We start from the raw sequence: 20,880 nt of genomic DNA, 5'->3' as shown, positions 1-20,880 counted from the left end.
AGAAGGATAAGCAGACTCTGAGCTGAGTGTAGAGCTGGATGCGGGGCTCCATCCCATGACCCTGAGATCATGACCTGAACCAAAATCAAGAGTTGGATGCCTAATAAACTAAGCCACTGACACGTAACTATTTTTAACTTTTTGAGGACTATCCATACTGTTTTCTAGAATGGCTACATCAGTTTGCATTCCTACCCGCAGTGTAAGAGGGTTCCCCTTTCCCCACACTCTCACCAACACCTTTGCTGTTAAGTTTAGCCATTTTGACAGGCGTGAAGTGATATCTCATTGTAGTTTTAATTGTATGTGGAATCACTACTTGTGTGCATATAAATGAAAATATTTAATTCATTTTATCAACTATGTTAAATTACTTAAAATGTTACATATCTATACTTAAGTGATTTTTCTTTAGATGTTTAAAGCATCAATGCAGGAATCCTGAGAGAAAGAAAATATACTAGGCTAAGGGTCAGGTACGAGATCGTTATTTTTGCATTCTGAGCTTGTAAAGTTTGTCACATGGAAGGTCCTTTATTCTACTAACTATATGCCTTTGATGATTTTGGGTATGCTAGTTTGGGCAAACTTACATGCTTTTCAGAAAAAGCAGGAAGAATTTGGAGTTGCAAGAGTCAACTCTGGGAAAGAGGAGGATGAGGAGGAGAGCAAGTCCGAAGCTGAGGTAATGGTTGTTGATGGAATACTTCTTTCCATTCTTCTAGAACCAACTCATTTGGCATGAGTGGATTTCCATGGAAACTGGAAAAAGGGCTGAGTTTGGGCTGATGCAGCATGACCAAAGAGCTAGAGGCAGAAGAGAACATGGTGACAAGATTTCCCACTCTGGAATATTAGGAAGACGTTTGGACTTCCATAGACCATGGAATTAGGTGTTTATCCAAGTTAGAGTAAGTCTCCAGGGAGCAAGGAGCTTCCCAGATCACATCTAGGCTGCAAATGAATGCTTTGTTTCTTTCATATATTTTAATTTCTAATAAATTAACTTTGAAATGAAGTGCGAAAGTGTAAGTTTTACTTGCCCTATTTTAAAATCATATCCCTGAGTGTTTCTTCCAAATTTAGATAATAGCAATGATAGCAAATATTTACTGTGACTCACAATGAATCAAGTTTTGTTCTTTTTATTATTATTTTTTATTGTTCAGACTAAATTTATGAGGATGGCACCATCGTCATTCTATTTATTTAATTTCTTTTTGTGTGAGCAATCTGAGGGCCATAAAAGTTAAGAAGCTTGTTCAAAATCACAGGGATAATTAGTAGAGCCAGGATTTAACACAAGCTGCTCCCTGAACTATTATGAAAATGCTTAAAGTCATATATGTGCTATAATTACTTTCTAAATTAGCTGTATAGTTATATGTCTCTTAAATTTCTTTTATCATTTGATTTATATCTTAAGTCTGGTTTAAGAAGGATCTTCCTTAGAGTGAGTGGTTTAGAGAATCTCTTCTGAAAACAATTGGCAAATTGGCAGTATTTACAACCTGTATGACCTTTCTACTACCAATCATCAACTTTTGGAGTACTGATTATTTAGGTAGTCTGATAGGCACTGGGATAAATCCACAGTTTTAGTATTCAATATCCATATTCAATCGGATAGGTACATTTTAATATCATCTTCACATCTTCTACATCTGAATGTAAGAAACTTTATTATTTGACTCTGAATTAGAACTAAAGGATTTTTAAAACTCTAGTTGAATTATTCAGGTATAAGTCCACCAGATTTTGAAACAGTGGTACCATAATATTTGTTATGAGACTCTTCTGTGTTGGAACCAGACATTTCTTTCCTTAAATGCATATTGTGTTAATGGTCTGATTTTTCCAGCCATTCTGCCTCAAACATGTTTTCTTCAGTCAGGCAGAAAAACAAAATAATATTTACCCCATATATTTTCTTAATTTTTGTATTAAAGGTCTTAGTGGAGGGAATATGAATGATGGCTGTGGTTTCTTTCCTATTCCTTTTGGTAGGTAGAGCCTAACTCCCCTTCCCTTGAATTTGGGCTGGCCTTAGTACTCGTCTGACCAATGGAATACAGCAAAAGCAACATTCTGTGTCTCCTGAAGGCAAGACATTAAACAAAACAGAACAAAACCAAAACCCCTGCAGCCTCCATCCTGGCCTCTCATAATTCTTTAGGAAACTTGAGCAGGAATAATGTCAAGTACCCTAAGACTTCAACAATGGAGAAGCCACCTATGACCACTCAGAGCAAAAGTTTCAGCTCAGCCCAGCATTCCTGCCATCCCCACCCAGGCATCAGACATGTAAGGAAGACATCTTGGACCTTCCAGACCATCTACCTACTGAATACCACCAAGTCATCTCAGTCCATGTCATTCAAAACAGGAGAAACTTAAAGCTGAGCCTTTTCTATATTTCTGACTCACAAAATTGTGAGATATAATAAATGGTTATTGTTACATGCCACTAAGTTTCAGGGTAGCTTTGTTTTGCTTTTTTATTTTAATTTTTAAATTTTTTTAGCTTTTTATAAAGATTTATTTATTTATTTGAGAGTGAGAGAGCATACATGCAAGTGGGGGCGGGGGCAGAGGGAGAGGATCTCAAGCAGATTCCCCACTGAGCATGGAACAGGGGGTAGAGGGTTCCATCTCACGACCCTGAGATCATGACGTAAGCCAAAACCAGGAGTTGGATGCTCAATCACCTGAGCCACCCATGTGCCCCCTAGGGCAGTTATTTTTAACACAAAAGCAGATAACTGGAACAAAGAATTTCAAAATACTTTATGAACAATTAATTTCTCTAATATGGATACAATTATATTTGCCAATCAAAGTAGAATGGCTAAATGAAAGAATTTTTTTAAATGTAATTCAAACGGGCAACATTAGGGCAAACATTTATGTGGTTCCTATGTTTCAGGCTCTTCATACACATATAATCTGCAATTCAAAACAGCTGTGGTTTTGGCTTTTTCTCATTCTCATTTATTCCTTTACAAATATTTTATTTTTATATATATATTTTATTTGTTTACTCATGAGAGACACACACAGAGAGAGAGGCAAAGACTTGGCAGAGAGAGAATCAGGCTCCACGCAGTGAGTCCGATGTGGGACGCGATCCCGAGACTCCAGGACCACGCCCTGGGCCAAAGGCAGGCACTAAACCACTGAGCCATCCAGGGATCCCCCTATTTTCTTATTCTTTATCAAAGTAATACAATGCACATGGCAAAATATATAATAGTACAGGACGACATAAAATGAAAGCACTATCTCCCATCCTGCTTCTCCCTTCCCACTAGTCTCCTTTTTCAGAGGGAACCACTTTTAACCTTTCCAAAGTTGTTGTACCAATTTACACTCCTGCTAGCACTTCCATTGTTCGACACACTCCCTGACATTAAATATTATTAAATTAAATATTGTTTTTGCTAACCTGGTAGGTGTGTAGTATCCCATAGTGGTTTATTTTGCATTTCTCTAATTACTAATGAAGTTGAACATATTTTCGTACATTCACTAACAATTCTGGGTCAAATTATATAAATACTTTATAGATTTTTGATACATGTAGCTAAATTACCCTCTAAAATGTCATACCAAATTACTTCATTACTAACACTCCATAGATATGAAATGTCTTCAACAATCGGAGAGACTAAAAATGGCTTACTTTGGTATTTATTTCAAATTCTTTTGGTTATTAGTACATTTGAGTGTTTAAAATTATTCTTCTAAGGCACTGTATAGGGACATTTATGTCTTCTTGTATTGTCCTATTGTGGATGGTTTATTGGATGGTATTCCAAGTATCTAATTTCCAATCTAAAGTCCTGAATCTAAGATTTTACAGATATTAGTAAGATTAAGACACGTTTGGTTTTGTTTCAATTTTTATTTTTAAATTTCTAGGTCAGAGAATTTTCTAGGTCAGGGAAAAAGGTTTCAAGGGAAGATAAATGAAGACAACATTCCTGATTCAAGATCTTGGACAAAGCTGCCTACTTCATGGTGTCATCTGCTTCTGGAGCCTGAGTAGGCTCTGGAAATCCTCAATTAGATGTCACTCATATGGATGGCCTTCTAATTGTTAGGGGGGTGATGATCTGGTTCTAGCTTGGTGTGTCTCCTGAGAATTCTGGAAGATTTTTATTTTGATCAAAGTGTAGATGGATAACAGTATTTCCTAAAGCCTTCCTCAGCGAGATGATGTTTTCTTCTACAAACTTTGATGTGTACTCCATCTCCTGCGTGGAGAGCTCAGGCCGCTGCTGCCCCACACACATCCGACACCCAGACCCCGGGCCTGGCAGCCGCAGGGGGGGCCACACCGAGCCCACTCTGGAGTCGTGGTCTTGGGCCAGACGAAGGGGCCCGCGACAGAGTGACATGTTTGGCTCTATTGTAAGTGAGGTTTAGTAGTAATAATGACTTTTAAATGACAATTTTTAAGGCAGACTTCAGTGCATTAATGTCTATGAAGCTGCTGTAAATGTTCAGAAAGAATAAACAAAGGAGAGTGACTCTTGCTTCCCAAAAGATGAAGTTTTCACACTTTTCCCTATTCCTCTTGCTAAGTAAAACTAAACATTACATGCAAGACAATGATAAGAAGACTGGAAAGTGGAGAGAAAGAGGCAGACCAGATAGGAGCCTCAGAAGTTGAAGAACAACATGCTGGTAAGTTCCCTGGGTTTTCTTTTTGCCTCATGGATCCTAGATTGGTTGCTAGAGACGCTGACAAACCAGAGACATCAATGGGCACACACCAAAAAGCCCCAACGAAAGCATGCTCTCTCCGGTCAAAGGACAGGGAAAGCATCAGGACAGATACATTAAGAAAGTAACATCTCTACTATAGCTAAAGACCAAAGAAAAAACTATGGCCCCAGCTTTTACCCATCCTAGCAGAGGCTGAATAGGGACCTAAATTTCCATCCTCTCCAGGTATCCCCAAATCCCCACCAGGGTGATGTTGGAGAAGGCTGAGGAAGGAGCCAGAACTTTCATACTGGCTAAATCGTAATGGGACCCTTCTTTTCCATGGTGTCAGTGGAATACACATGGGAAGCCTAGACTTCCACCCCACCCAGCAATAATAAGCTGCCCCTCTCTCTCCCTGATATGGTGGTATTAGATGGAGCCTAAAGGAGAGTTGGGATTTTTTCCAGCACCCCAAAAAAGGAGGCCACTTCTCTGCCCTGCCTCCTCCTCCTCACTCTGATGTCAGCAGAGGTCACTGGGGAAGAGGTCACAGTAATAAGATGCTCCTACCCCCACACATACACCTCCCCACTCCCTGCCCAGCTAGGGAAGTATCAATGGAGGCCTAGTGGGGAGCTGGAATGCCCATGTCAGCCCAGCTGTATTGAGGAGCCATTCCCTTAGGTGTCCCTAGAGGCTAGGTGCTAGTGGTAGGTGCCAGGAAGACTTTACTTTCCCTGGGGACTTAAAAGGCCACACAAATGATCTTATTTCCCTTTTGTTTTGCTTTCATTTATTTGGTCCACACATTCATATATTTCTTTCCTTCAATCTGATACTCTATTTCTAATTCGCATGTTCCCTGACCTTGAATTTGCATCATATATACTGTGATGTTCTTTGGATGAGTCAACTTAGCTTGGCTACATTCTTCCATTTTTCAATCAAACACTCATTTAGGTGTTTTTGTGAAGGTATTTTGTAGTTGTGATTAGAGTCTGTGACCAGTTGACTTTAAGATAAGGAGATTATCCTAAATCCTAAATTATCTGGGTAGATATGATTCAACTAGTTGAAAGGCCTTAAGAGCAGAGTGGAAGATTCCCTGATGAAGAAGAAATTCCACCTGTGGACAGCGTCTTCACCCCATGCCCAAGACTTCCAGCCTGCCCTTCCTGACGGCCTGTTTTAGGGATTTCATACTTGCCTAGCCAGCCTCTATGATCACAAGAGACACTTTCTTGCAATAAAATTCATAACACCCATATATCTCCTACTGCTTTTGTTTCTCTGATTGAATCCTAAGTGGTAAACAAATTTTCTAGTTTATAGTATGTATTACAGTAGCTGTCTCTAACCCATTGTGGAATGAACCAGAGCATGTATAACAGGTACATGTTCCTAATATATTTCACTAGTCTCCCCAAGAATCAAGTTCAGCTGTCATGTGTTCCCTTATAAACTCTAATATTTTCTATCTTCATCCTTTCTCTTCTTTCTTCCTTGGTTCCATCCCCACCAGCCTCCTGTATACTTCATCACTATGTCTCTCCAAACACTTTCTTGGATTACAAAAAACTCATTTGACACTTTAGTCCCTATGAATTCCCGTACTACTTCTCTCTTTCCCTTCACTGCCACACTTCTTACAAATGTATCCTATTTTCTCTTCTTAAATTTCCTCATTTCCTACCCACTACTGCCTGGTTTCCATATCTGCTACTCTACTGAAACTCACTCCTTGAACTTTCAAGGTTCAAATACTTCCAACTCACCAAATCTAACTATAGCAGCCCCTGCTAGCTGCTTACTGATATCCATTCTCCCCTTCTTCCTTGGTAATAGAACCAATAGCCATCTAGCTGCAATTGTATGTTTCTCAACTGCCTTTGCCCCTAAGAATGGCCTGTTCTTCAACTGTGACCAATGAAATGTAGCCTAATTGTAAAATGGCATTTCCATAACACTCTTTATTTTTTTAAAGATCTTATTTATTTATTCATGAGAGACAGAGACAGAGAGAGAGAGAGAGAGAGAGAGAGAGAACGAGAGAGAAAGAGAGGCAGAGATACAGGCAGAGGGAGAAGCAGGTTCCATGCAGGGAGCAGGGAGCCGACGTGGGACTCAATCCTGGGACTCCAAGATCACGTCCTGGGGCGAAGGCAGGCGCTAAACCGCTGAGCCACCCGGGCTGCCCTCCATAACACTCTTTAAAAGGATGGGACATTCCCATTGCTTCCTCTAATACAGATGAAATGTCTGGAGCATTAGCATCCATCATGGGTCAAGAGGTGACCTTGAGGACATAAGTTGAGTAGGATGGAGCAGAGAGACAGAAGGAGCTCAGTTTTCTCCTTAATGACATGAGAGAGTTGCCAAATGAATGTTGGACTGACTTCTTTCATAATGTTGGATAAACCTCTACATAAGAAAATAAATGCTTGCATGTTTAAGACACTGTAGCAGAGTCTCTGTTACCAGCAGCTAAAATGCAAACCCTAACAGAGGCACCAGTGATCTATCGTTGTGCATGTATCCATCCACTACACGAATATTTGTTACGTATTATTTTGTGCCAGTCACCATTTTAGGCATGGTATACAGTGCAAATAAGACAGACAAAGTCTGCCAGGTTGGAAATGTTGTTTAGATATATAAATAGGGAAATCACAGTGTAGTTATTTTTTTTTTAAAAGCAGAAGCATAAAGGAAAGGATGGCAGTGTGTAGTTTTGGGACCTATTAGACTACAGCTCCTACTTAAAATTTCAGTAAAACTATTTTGGGAAAGAAGGCAGAAAGATAAAAAAAAATAAGTCTACAAGTAATCCCTGGCACCCTCCCATATTTGGAGATCTGACAGAGCAGAGCCAGGGCAGGGAGGCCAGTGGTAGGAGGAGAGCAAAGCAACATGCTATCAGAGAAGCCTGGAGCAGCCAGTGCTCCAGGTGGAAGCGTCAGCCTACATCCACAGAGGCAGAGTCGGGCACAGACAGGGAACTGGCCCTACTTCGCCCCCAGAGATTAACTGTGAAGCTAAGGAAGCTGAAGTTTCACTGCCTGTCCTTCCAATGCCTGTACCTAATTTTCTATCTGCAGTTTTGTACTTTTTGCTTAAAGGATTCTTCTAATTGTATAAACTCAAGCCCCACAAAACCTATATCTGGCTCTCTTCAACCATCCTTCACCCCTCTGTGACAACCCGACCACATATACTTCACTGTCACCATTTCTTCTTTAGCTTCTTGGGACACATGACCCTCTGCCATGTTCTCTCCTCCTCTCCTGCTGTTCCAGAAATGAAGATATGGGCTAATACTTGACCTTAACCTTGTCCTCAATACACTATGCCTCTGTGATTTATTCATCCTTCTCATCCCTGCATGAGAACTCCCGAATTCCTACTTCCAACACTGATCTCTACTGCCCGTACATGGGCAAGGAATTATGCCCTTCTGAAAGTAATTTGCCACGATTAAAAAAAAAAAATGTATCTTTCTATAAAGCTCATGAGCAAACGATGGAAATGGTATTAATCCTTAGCATGCTCCTTCAGAAAAGAAATAGAAAGCAGCCTGTATTGGCTCGGTGGAAGTCAGGCTTTTATAACCTCATCTGCAAAGTGACATCCATCACTCATGCCTCATGCTGCTGAGAGCTCTGGCCCCCACACCAGGGGAAGGATTACAAAAAGGAATGAACACCGCAGGCCGCAGGCCGGGGATCATTGGGAGCTATTTTAAGAGCTGCCTGCCACACAGCCCCTGCCCTGCAGGAACCCCCACGTGGCTGACAAAGTTACATATGTAAGTACCTGGGAAAGACTAAGGTAGCAACCACCAACCTATGTGGGTAGGTGTAGGTATCCCACCCTACAGTGGAGACACGGTCTTCCTGCCAGATCACTTGTGACACGTTCTAGGTTGTCCCTAAGCTTTGGTGTATTTTGAGACATTCCAGAGGATGCCCTCCTTCCCTTCCACTCCAGAATAATTACTCTAATAATGTAAAATGTCAGCCTAAAAAAAAAAAAAAAAAAAATCTCCCTATGAGCTGTGCTCCGGGGCTGCACGACCGTCCCCGCTCTTTTGCGCACTGCTGCTACCCGGGGCCAGCGCGCGGCGCGCGCGTTTCCTCCGCGGGGCTGTGGCCACGGCTCCACCCGAATACCCCGTCTTCCTTAAAGCAGGAGACAACTTTAGCGGCCTATGAATTATTGGCGAAACTCAAGCTTCTCAACTCATCAGTTGAGTTTTCCTCGAGGTACACGGAAAAAAAAGAGAGAGAGAGAGACCAAGTAGCGGATTTTAATCTCTAATACCGAGCGACTCCATAGTTCGCACACGGGCTTGCAATTAAGTCGGAGGGACCAGGCACGCGACGGACGCGCCGCACTGCGCGCTCTTGCACAGCGCAGGCTCGGGCTCGCCGGCGCGGCCCTCGGGTGTAGTTCCACCCCACACCGGCGGGGGCAGAGGCGGCCCTAGCGACCCGGGTTTGGGCGCCGCTCTCTCCGTCAGACCCGACCAAGTCAGTGCTGGCGGGGGAGGCGGGGAGGGCGTAGAGATGGCAGCCGCGCGCCCGGGCTTGCTTTCTTAAAAGAAGGGTCTGGCTCGTGGCGGGCGACTGTGAGGCCTTTACAACCCCGCGGGTCCCACGGCGTGGCGCGCTGCCGCAGAACCCCCGGCCGCCTCGTGGCAGGCGGGCCGGGTCCTCTCCCCGCGCCCGGCGGAGGATGGTGCGGCCCGGAGTGGGGGCGGGGGCGAGGGGCGCGAGGCCCGACCCGGAAGCCGCCGCGCGGGCTGCGCTCGCCTCTCGCCCGGGAAGCTCCGGGCCGCCGGAGTCCTGGGGCCTGCCGCGGCCTCCTTCCCCGGGCCCCAGGGGCCCATGGGTCTCCATGGCGACGGCAGGGGCCCGGCGGGGGGGCGAGCAGCCCGGGTGGGGCCGCGGCGCTCCGGGGGCCTGCGCGGCGGCTTGGCCGTGTTCGCCGCCGTGGCCGCCGTGTTCACCCTCACGCTGCCCCCCTCGGTGCCGGGGGGAGACTCGGGTAAAGTATCTCAGGGCCGCCCTCCCGCCGGCCTGGCCGGCCGCTCAGCTCGCGCCCCCGCCCCCACCCACCCCCAGCCCGCCAGCCCGGGCTCAGCGCGGGGGTTCTGCGTTTGCAGGATCGACTTCTCTGTTTTCCATTCCTGTAGCGGGGTTCCTGTAGTTCTCCGGCTTTGGAGAAGGGGCTGTGCTGGGTTCCACGTGCTGGGACTCAGCGACCCTCCCCTACTCGGGCAGGCCTTTTTTTTTTTTTTTTTTTTCGGGACCCGAATTTTCCTCTTTGTTTCTTTTTAGCCCCCTCCCCCCCCCGGTATGTTACTTACTGAGCCCTTGTTGTGTTCCAGACAAAAGGGGTAACAGTGGCGGCGATCAGGTGTCGTGGAGAGTGTTGTAGTGCGTGTGGAGACGGTACCCAGACCCCGGACTAAACAGGGCGGGAGGGAAAGGTGGGGTAGCTGGGGGGGCGGGGAGGAAGGCCTCCCAGCGGGGCATTCTAGTGGGAGCCTGAAGGTTGAGAAGGAACCGGCCACGCAGGGTGTTTCGGAGAGAACACTGAGCTGAGTGGAAGCCAGCCGCGCCTTAAAGCAAACTGCTTCCGTTGAAAAGAAAAGCACAGCCCGGTTAACGACACACAAGCAGTCGTTCTGTATTTGTTAACGGGGATGGTTGACATACTCGGGATGAGGATCGAGAGCCGGGTTTGTTTTCGGGTTTTTGTCTTGCTGCCCAGTTAAATGATCATCCAGTGATGCCAGTAGTGCTCCAACTTCAGGTAGTGAAACTGTAGATAGATAGATAGATAGATAGATAGATAGATAGATAGATAGATAGATAGGAAGAAAAGACAGAGAGAGAAAGAAAGAGGAAAGGAAAGGAAAAAGAAAAGAAAGAAAATGTACTGCTTATCTCTTGCTTTGTAACAGGATGACCCCAAATCTAGCTGCCTAAAACAACAGATGTTAGTGGTCTCACGTTCCGTGTGCATCAGGAGCCCAGGTGCAGGCTAGCTGGTCAGGACAGGGTTGTTGTCCTGGCGTGGGCAGGGGCCTGCGGGCTTCTCAGGGCTCACCCTGGGTGAGGATTTGCTTCTTAACAACCTCAGTCCAGTTCTTTGCCACGTGGGTCTCTCGGGGAAGCTGACTCTTTTGGGAAGAGGAAGAAAGGGCACCTTCCACCTTCGCCTGACATTCTGTCTTTACATACACCTAATCTTGGAAGCGATGGATACACCACTGCCCTGTTTTATTCTTGGCAATGAGTATGTAAACACAACCCACCAGCCCCAGGGTGAGAGGATTAGATGGAACACCAGGAGTTGGGGATCACTGGGGGCAGGCTACCCGCCACATTGAGGATCCTTGATGTTCCTTTTACCATCCTTGCTTTTATTTTTTCTTTCAGGTCCTCTTGAACAAGTAGAAGCAGTGTTGCATTAGTATAGTCGGGAATAGAGTTAACCATTTTTCCCAAGGCTTATGTTACATAATAGAAATAACCAGCGTTTGTGGGAGTTTTGACAGTGGAGAACATGACTCAAAGATTGAGGAGTTCTGTACCTTTAAAACAGAAAAAGAAAAAAACGTTGACAATTACCATGGTTCCCCGAGCCTGAAGTTTTCCAGTAGGATGAATAAAAATGACACTCACTGAGCACTTACTCTGCCAGGCACTGTTGCCAGTGCTTTACCTGGATTGTTGCTTTATTTAATCCACTTACTAGCCCTGTGAGGCGGGTACTATCAGTATCTCCCTTTCGTGGCTGACAAAACTAAGGCTACGCGGTGTCCAGAATCACACAGAAAGTAGGGGCAGTCAAGGAAAGAACTCAAGTAGATGGACTTTAGAACATACTGGCTTAACCTCTGCTCTAAGTTCTTTGCTAAATCCATCATCACATATATAGTGATGTTTAGAATCTACTTAAAATCTCTAATTGCTGTCTTTATTAATACTGCCTCTTATTTTTTTCCCAGTAGAATAAAGTTACCCACATTGAGTTACCGCACTTTGTAGGTGTTCTGATTGGTTTAGTTTGATGCTAAATGCTGGTGGCTTCTAATATTTGGTGTTCATTGTTGGGAATGATAAATAAACTTTTCCAAGTATTTCCAGAAAAAATTGTATAATCCTGTCTTTGGTAATCTTGTTTATATGTTGAAAGTATTGTCCTCCTTGAATGTTGTGTTGATGAAATATATTTTTTATCAATAAACAGAACACATCTCAAAACCAATATAAAGTATGTATTTTTCTTCTTGAATTATACTCCATAAATCTATCACATTGTGTAGCCCTGCCAAAGTTGTCTTTTGCACTATTTGATACACGTACTTGATTTATGGGCGGGAATACTCATGATTTGTTGAAGGAGAGTGTGGGCATCTCACCTACACATCTATTTGTTATTCTTGGGAAAAATAAAGTAGCTTATTTAGGTGTTTATGTATTTTAAGGATACCGTCTTTAACAGACTTTATATATGAGAATATAATCGTGTAATTAATATAAAAAATACAATACAGAAGGAGCTGGGTTTTTGTAAAGGTTAAACATCTCACAACTCTGAGCTTGTCACCCTTTTGCATCTCAGGTTGTAATTCTCAAACTTGAATATACTTCAAAATTGCTTGGGGGAACTTGAGCACCAATGCCAGAGGGTTTTAATATAGGTAGGTTAGGGATCCCTGGGTGGCGCGGCGGTTTGGCGCCTGCCTTTGGCCCAGGGCGTGATCCTGGAGACCCGGGATCGAATCCCACGTCAGGCTTCCGGTGCATGGAGCCTGCTTCTCCCTCTGCCTGTGTCTCTGACTCTCTCTCTCTCTGTGTGACTATCATAAATAAATAAAAAAATAAAAAAAAAATTTAATATAGGTAGGTTAGGTCAAGGAATCTTCATTTTAAAACATCCAGGTAATTCTGGTGCAGGTTGTAGTAGGACTTAAATTCAGGAAACCCTAGGGTAAAGGGCTGGGAATAATCATCCAGGAGGCTCTTTTCCCCTTCCTAGTCACATTCTTTTTCTCATACTCAGTTTTAAAAGTAATGTTTCCCTTTAGCTTTATTTCAAGGATACATTTGTAGACTTTGAATAGTAGCCATTTTTTTCTATTTATATTTTAGTTTAACATTTGATAAGAGTAGGTGATGGAAGTTTGTCACATTCCCGATTTTTATACCAACAGAACTCTAATAAAGAATAACATTGTGACTTTTTAATAGTAAAAAGAAGTTAGAGAAAGGCCATTTTTCTTAATCTTAAATGCAATTCTAAATACATTTTACTTGGAGGAGAGTAATTAATGGCTTTTAAATTTTGAATTTAACTATATTTCATCATACCATACGGAAATATCAAAAAGCTAATTGAAACAGTTTGGGACTGCAGACAAGCTAATCCATTCTGGAGTAAAACTATAAGATGTCCTTATAATTACAACGGGAAGTGAGCTTTAAGTATTTTTAGACCACAAACAATTTTTTTTTTTAAAGTCTAGGATACAGCAAGTGTCTTTGGGTTCCAAAGCGCCTTTGCATATCTCCAGAAAAATTAAAAGTTGTCCTTAAGTGATTGAGTTAGGTGAGTAGTGTCTGTCTTGGGAGCCCTTACAGGGCTTCCATGATGCAAGCAGTCATTTACCCTATGATAGGGGTGTATGAGTAGCAAGGATGACAATATGATTTGTCTTAGTCAACCTGTGTGTGCAGGACTTGATTAGTTTCTTTGTGTGACCAGAGGAGGGAGATCCAGTGGTGGTGTCTTGACCAACCCCTGAAATGGGTAAGGTAATATTTGCAACTTAGTAGAAGAGACAGAAATGAAAACGACCAGAATAAGAGGCCATCTAAATAAGTGCTAAGTAGAGATTAGAGCAGGTTCTATGGAGGGGGAAGAAGTGATTAATTCTAATGGGGTAGGTTGGGGAGGGGTATGTCAAAGGAAATGTGTCACTGAGAAGGTGGCAATTGAACTAGGCCTTGGAAGGATTTAGGAGAGAATACTGGGTGAGAAAATGAGTGATAAGAGGTGCAAAAGAACCATTCCAGAGGAACAGTGGGTAATCAGATTTGACTGGTGTGAGCATAGGTTTCATTGATATATGCCTCGTAAAGGGACCTTGAAGCCATTAGAGGGCTAGCATGTTGTGCTGAGGAATCCGAGCAGAGAGCAGCCATTGAGAAATTATGGATTAACAATACAATCCGACCTGTTCTGGGGCAGTGGAGTGGCAAGAGGTGATTTCAGTATGAAGATGAATTGAAGTAGAAAACTGGTCAAAGCTCTTGCTGTCATCCAGGCCAGAGGGTAAAGATCTACATCGTGACTGAGACAGTAGAAATTAAAGGAGCATTGATACCCATTGAAGGATAGAAAATGGACATTAATACATTTCCTAATAGATACTAGTAACTTTCATAAGCCATCATCGATTTCTTACATTGTACCATATAGTACAGTACATAGGAATGAGTCAGAAATAGTCCCCGGAGAGTGCTCTGGATACTTAAAATATTAACAAATAAGCATTGAATTCCTGCATCATAATTTTATTTTATTTTTTTTAATTTTTATTTATTTATGATAGTCACACAGAGAGAGAGAGAGAGGCAGAGACACAGGCAGAGGGAGAAGCAGGCTCCATGCACCAGGAGCCTGATGTGGGATTCGATCCTGGGTTTCCAGGATCGGGCCCTGGGCCAAAGGCAGGCGCCAAACCGCTGCGCCACCCAGGGATCCCCCATAATTTTAGAAATAATCACTGATGGTGAGGAATTACAAAGGGCTATGTAAGTAATATAATGATTTAGTGGTTTGAAGAAATGTATTATGGTAGTCAGAGCTTACCAAAATAACCTGGAGCTAATAAGTATTCGGTGATCATTTAAAGATATCCAACTAATTAATGTAGAGAAGGCATTCAAATGCCAGTGTAGGGCAGGATGGTACATTCTATGGAGTGTCCAAACCTCAGATGTCTGCACATTTTACATTATCATGAAGTTGTGTCTTTGTAGACATTTTTATACTAACTTCTGGAGGGATAATACAGCGTGTTACACTAATACTCTCTAAGGGTTTTTATATATTTGCAAGTGTGTACAACTCAGAAAAATGAGCCCTTTTTAAAAACCAGAATTCACCTATATTTCCACTGACCAGTTATTAAAAACTATCAAAGATCATTTGTTCATTAAGACCTTAGGGAGAAAATATCCTTAGACTGTTTCATGCTGTTAAATCTCTACAGATTTACAGTTTTATCCAGTCAAATTAATGCAAAACCCCAGTGCAAGCATTTGGATTTTGAAAACTTTGGAGGAGTGTCATTTTCTAATAGTAATTATTGGTTTTACATTATTTTTTCACAGGGGAACTGATCACAGCCGCACATGAGCTTGGGGTAAGTATTAGTTTTATTGTTTAATCAATGCTCTCATTAACAGTTTTAGGAATTAAGAAAGTTTAATTAAGCATGGAGTAAAGTAGATTAATTTATTTTCAAACCCCAGTTTTTAGTAACTTATAAGTACAGTACGTGACAATTTACTTTAAGTTTTAAATCCAATTAAACTAAATTATAAAGCAAAGCCTTTCCTATATATACAGTAGCTGGCTTATTATCACCCCAAATTTTGTATAAGCTATGGAGAATAAAATAAATCGGGTTAACAGTTTTAATAAGTTTATTATTTAATAAACTTTATTATGGTGCATGATCCCTTTAGGCAAGACCTTAGGACTGTCAGCATGGTGGTAATCCGATAGCAGTGTGGTCTTTCAACTTTCTCACCAATACAAAATTTCAGAACCTGCTTTTTTTCAATAGCCTTTTAAATGACCCTAATGTACTGTGAACCCAGAGAACAAACTGCTTAAGAACTGACAATGAAATATGTCACCCTTTCTCTAGGTGACACACCATGTGATAGACGCTGCCAAATCCGCTAAAGAAAATATTTATTTGTATTGGCACAAAAGGATTACAATAGAAAACCACTATTCAAACGTGTAGTCATCGCCTCTTAAACTTGCCTGAGGAAAGGGCTACTTTTCAATTAAAGCCAGTGTGACTGTCTTGTAGGTGAAAACCTGACTTGCTGATTTTTCCATAGGTTGCCCATCCTCCTGGCTATCCTTTGTTCACTCTGGTGGCTAAACTAGCAATTATACTCTTTCCTTTTGGTTCAGTTGCCTACCGCGTCAATCTTCTGTGTGGCTTCTTTGGAGCAGTAGCTGCATCATTACTTTTTTTCACCGTTTTCAGGTAAAGTAGTTGATGAGTTAAAATTAATTTTGGCTAATTGGAGATGGAGCTTTGTGATGGCCTAAGTACATACACACACACACACACACACACACACACACACACACAAAACAACCAAACCAACAACCAAAAAACCCAAAACTTTTGTTGCATGAATGGCTTTCCTAATCACTCCTGTGATTTCACTTTCTTAATTTCTAGTAATTTCGTATGCATTTGACCCCTCAGATGATTACACAGTTGGTTGTGCTTCCTACCGTGGAGTAAAGGTGTCACCAGTTCATTATCACAATTCTCTGGTTAGGCAGAACTAATAAGGTTTGTCATTTTATTAAGATGCAGATGGACCAGTTTAATTCAACAATATGAAGTTCATCTTTTGGTAAATGGTAAATATCATTTAATTACTCACAGTGTTGCTGATGAGCAGCTGCCTATCAGGTCCAGAGCTAATACCTAATTATGTTGTATTCTAAATACGCACATGTTGTAGACTTTTTGAAATGAGACCGTTAACTAAGGAAATCAGTTTGGGATATGGTTTTAGTAAGGCTTCATTTTGTTCCATTAAATCTGTAGGGAAGATAGGCAAATTAGACCCTACTTCATTGTTGGAAGGTTTTCTTACTTTGGAAGGCTACCTTGCTTTTTAAAAAAATGGGTCATTAGTTTAGGATGTTGGTAAACTTATTGTCTGTGTTGCTCCTGTCTTCTTCATTCTTAACCAGCCTAACCTATGCCTAAGAAGATTATAGTAAAAAATTCAAGTTATACTTCCTGCAAAGGGAGAACCAAATTAAAAGACTTCTTTCAAAAACTATTGCAGTTTTTATTGTAAACACATTTTTTGTGTGTAAATATAGTATAACTAGAAGAGACAACTTCAAATGCCATTTTTGGGGACTAATGTATTTATTTGTGTTAGTCACAATATTTTGCCCTGTGACTAAACTCTAAACTTCCTTTTTAATTGTTTATAGAATAAAATACCTTTCTATTTATAGAAAGGTAAAAAAAAGCTAACAGAATTATAATTCTAAAGCTTTTAAGTTTGTGGTAGGCTTTCAGATTCAGATGTTATAACTGTTGATCATTTACTACATTTATATCTATATTATTTAATTCATTTTTGTTTCAGTTTTACAGGTTTTCTTTCAGTGATAGTCAATCTTTCAGTATGAACTGTTGAAAATAGCATCTCTGCTTGGATTGATTAGTATCATGAATACTTTCTTTTTCTAAATGATTAAAATAATCTTCTCTTTCTCCTGAGTCTTTTATAATTAAGAATCTGTTGTTATTTCTATTGAGAGAAAAACTGATCTTTAAAATCTTTAGGTTGAAATATAGAACTACTTGCCTTGTATTGAATGTATGAATTAATAATTTTCGCAAGGCATTTCAGACAAAGGCATTTAAAGAAAATTAATACTTGTATTTATTTGATAATTCATCTGTATTTTATTTATTTTATTTTTTATCTGTATTTTAGATGATCATTTCCATAACATATATTTAAATGCTATGTCTCTATAAAAAGCTATTATGCAAATAAAGTGGTTTGTTTTCTAAAACTTTTCCATGCTTTTCAGTATATTAATGGAAGATACCATTCCACACGAAAACTACTGTAAAAATCATACATAAAAATCTTTCTCTTTACAGAATCCAAATAGCTTTGGACAATAATTTTCCTTTGAGTTGTCTACATTCTAAAATAGCTTTTATTATCATGCTTGATTATAATAGGTTTTAGATTAGCACACTTAACCTGTGACCTTTTTTTAAAATACAATCTTAATAAGTTTGTATATCTGCTAACATATGCCTTTAAATCAAAAACTCTAAATATGACTAAACCTGGATACTTGAGAGATTTTAATAATGCTTTAAACTTGGGAAAGTTTCTTTCCGAAAAGGGATCTAACAATATTATCTCTTACATACATTTTAATATGAAAATACTTCATTATTTTGAATACAAATAATTGACAAGGTACAAGTCCTTTGGGAACAACGTAGTTCAAGTGGCAAATCTGTTTTGTCAAACAATAGACACCCTTCAGGAAAGAGCAAGCCATCTCTATGGTAATAGGACTAACAGTAGCCTATTGATTGAGTGGAAGAAGACATTATACAATGTCAGCTGGCTTGTTACAATTTCATTTGTTGTATGACCTGAACTTAACCTTTAAAACCTTTCTTCTGTGAATATAAACCCAACAGCAGGACACAGTTTTTGTACAGCCATTACAGTGACAGCTTTCTTCCCGTCCAGCGTATAGTAAATGTATTCCTTTGCAGGTTGACTCCTTTATCAGAATTTGTTTAGGCGACATTTTACTACTTTATTCATTTACAGGCCAAATCATCGTTCCATTTTGTTGTTGAATATTGAAGGGTTTTGATCCAGGAAACAGTTTTATTCTTTCTTTCCTCCCATCACTTAAGAGAACATTACTGTACATGAAGGATTAGTGCTGACTGGTGTGCAGTAAATTAATTCTTTTAACAGGTTTAGGTTTTTTTCAGGTAATTGTTCACATAGCATTCACTATATTTAGCTCTTGGGGTGGACATAAAGACCTTCTGTACCTTTTAAACAAAGATTGTATTTTAAAAGCAAATTTCTGTTTAAATGTGTTGATGTAAAAAGCTCCATTTTTTTTCAGTAAACATGACTTAGATTGAAAGAACAATTTATTCGTTGTTTCCAATTACTATGTAATTTTTGCTTTCCTTGCATCTTTCTCTTGCTTTTAAGAGCTGTAAGATGTCATTAACACTGCATTTTTTTGTCAGTCTTTCCTAATGGTTGACAAGAACTCATGTATATTCGTTTTGCCCTGATGTAGAAAGCATATGAGTAAAACAGCACGTAGAAAGCTGTATGCATCACTATACTTTATTGAATTAATATAGTAAGATGTGGCAGTTGTTTCTGTATGTATTTATGTATTGTCCCCTTCAGGAGTATTTTTCAGCATTCTTTATGTGAAGGGAGTTTAATTGAAATATGTTTCATTTATATGAAATAGTATTAATTTTATTAATGTGTACATCTGTGCTTTTAATGAGTTTTTAAGACTATATAACAGTGATTTGTAGGAACTGGGATATTCTCTTTCAAGGCCATTGAAGTAAATGATTTTTAAGTTTGATGGTATGATATCTAAAGTGTCACATTTGAAATTCTCAAATTCTATTAATACAAAATTTAAAAAGTTATAGCTCATGTAAGTCACTAATATGAACATGACTTAACATTGCTTAGTACTTGAATTTCAAACTTATTTTCTAAGCAGCCTCAAACTAGGTCCTATATACTTTAATAAGGAAGGCGCACTGAAATCACTGTCACAAAATGTCAGCATACTTACCTTATGTTCTGGTATCACTGAAAGAGAATGGAGTGTGTTGATAGGATTGTATAAAAATTCTTTATCCTGGGGAAGATTTAAATTGCTTATGGTCTGATCTTGTATCATTTATTTTGGTAGGAACAGCACAGGAAATATATTCTCAATAGGTGGGAGAGTCAGCATGTCCTTTCTACACTATTGTGGGCCAGATGGAAGTATAGAAGAATTCATTCAGCAGTGTTTGTTGAGGACTCTTGTGAATAGAAAGTAGGACTATTTTAGTTTTTTTTAATCAAAATTCAGTGTTTGTTTTAAAGAAATTAAAACAAACAAAACAAAACAAAAATAATAAAAAAAAGAAATTAAAACAAAGTGACTAACCACTGAATAAACAGTTTTTCAAATACTTTTTTTCTAGAAGGTACTCTTTTTCAAAACTTGCATAAAAAACTTTCTAACATTGTTAACATTGTACAGTAAAACATTGGATCTCTTAATGTCAACCGGGTTACCAAGAACATATGAATATTAATGATAAATAAAGCCATATCGAAACTATGCCTGCTTTCTACAAAGAACCTACAACCAATTTCAATGATGTTTAAATATCTTCTGGCAGATTATTTTGTGCCAGTATTTTACTTACGGGCTATTTTATTTTTTTGTAAGTTATATACTTCTAAATATTGCGCTGCTGCTAAAAATTAATTTGATTAAACTTTTGGAAGAGGAATATTTGATTCTGAGCACTGTGTCTGCGATTCTTACAGCTTCAGCTCAGATTCCATTCAATAAAGAATAGAAAATCAAAATGCCATACCTTAGAGAATGTAGAATCTCCTGCTTAAGGGACATTTGGATTTTCCAGCTCAAAGAGTATTTTAGATTATTGCCAAAGAGAATAATATGAAGCTCTTCCTAATTTCAGAGGTAACTATGCATAAGTAACAAATAGTCACCAAGTTTTTGTAGTTGAAGAAGAATGGAAAGTACTGGAGCATTAATTTCCATTCAGGAGAATATCTGTCTTGATCCCTGGTTAATTGATCACATATTTCTCTCATACTTGTATTAAAATTGCATTGACTCAGACTGGTTAAGCATATTAAGAGCTTGGTTCATTTGCATTTTCTTCTAAGTAGAGGGACATATTAGGCTCAAATAGCAGCACTTCATTTTGAAGGGGAAAAAAGCAGGGCAAAAACTCTTTTTTAAGACTGTAGAGTCTTTTCTGACAGCTAGTCAGAGTTAGAATTAGTTCAAGGAAATGTTAATAATGCACTGCCTGGCCTAATCCCTTTGATATCACCAGGTATCCTCCTGTTCATGGGTTAATTGCTTTAAAAGCGAAGGCAATATTCTGAGCGGTGGGCCGCTTCACCTTTTCACAGCTGTTACCATTGAGTGACAACTAAATCCCATGTGTAAGATGAGGAAGAGCTCAATCTCCAATTGGGAGAAAATTTATGTAAACCACAATCCCTTCAGAATGTGCGG

At 40.0% G+C, this 20,880-nt stretch overlaps 1 protein-coding gene and 1 long non-coding RNA gene across 2 annotated transcripts in view; one reads left to right on the top strand and one right to left on the bottom strand.

Moving 5' to 3' along the window:
* LOC129496391 (uncharacterized) overlaps nucleotides 1-10,188 on the bottom strand; it is a 31,560-nt gene extending 21,372 nt beyond the window's left edge. The window contains exon 1 of the long non-coding RNA XR_008661717.1: nucleotides 10,082-10,188. This is a non-coding gene — a long non-coding RNA (uncharacterized LOC129496391). The remainder of the gene's footprint in view (nucleotides 1-10,081) is intronic.
* Nucleotides 9,491-20,880, top strand: part of TMEM260 (transmembrane protein 260) — a 66,770-nt gene continuing 55,380 nt past the window's right edge. Inside the window, exons 1-3 of the mRNA XM_055304533.1 lie at nucleotides 9,491-9,759; nucleotides 15,126-15,157; nucleotides 15,870-16,021. Coding sequence (XP_055160508.1) covers nucleotides 9,600-9,759; nucleotides 15,126-15,157; nucleotides 15,870-16,021 — 344 coding nt within the window. The 5' untranslated portion in view covers nucleotides 9,491-9,599. The remainder of the gene's footprint in view (nucleotides 9,760-15,125; nucleotides 15,158-15,869; nucleotides 16,022-20,880) is intronic.

This window comes from Nyctereutes procyonoides, unplaced genomic scaffold (assembly GCF_905146905.1).
Source record: "Nyctereutes procyonoides isolate TBG_1078 unplaced genomic scaffold, NYPRO_anot_genome, whole genome shotgun sequence".
Lineage (NCBI taxonomy): Eukaryota > Metazoa > Chordata > Mammalia > Carnivora > Canidae > Nyctereutes > Nyctereutes procyonoides.
This window is presented reverse-complemented; position numbering and strand designations above follow the sequence as displayed.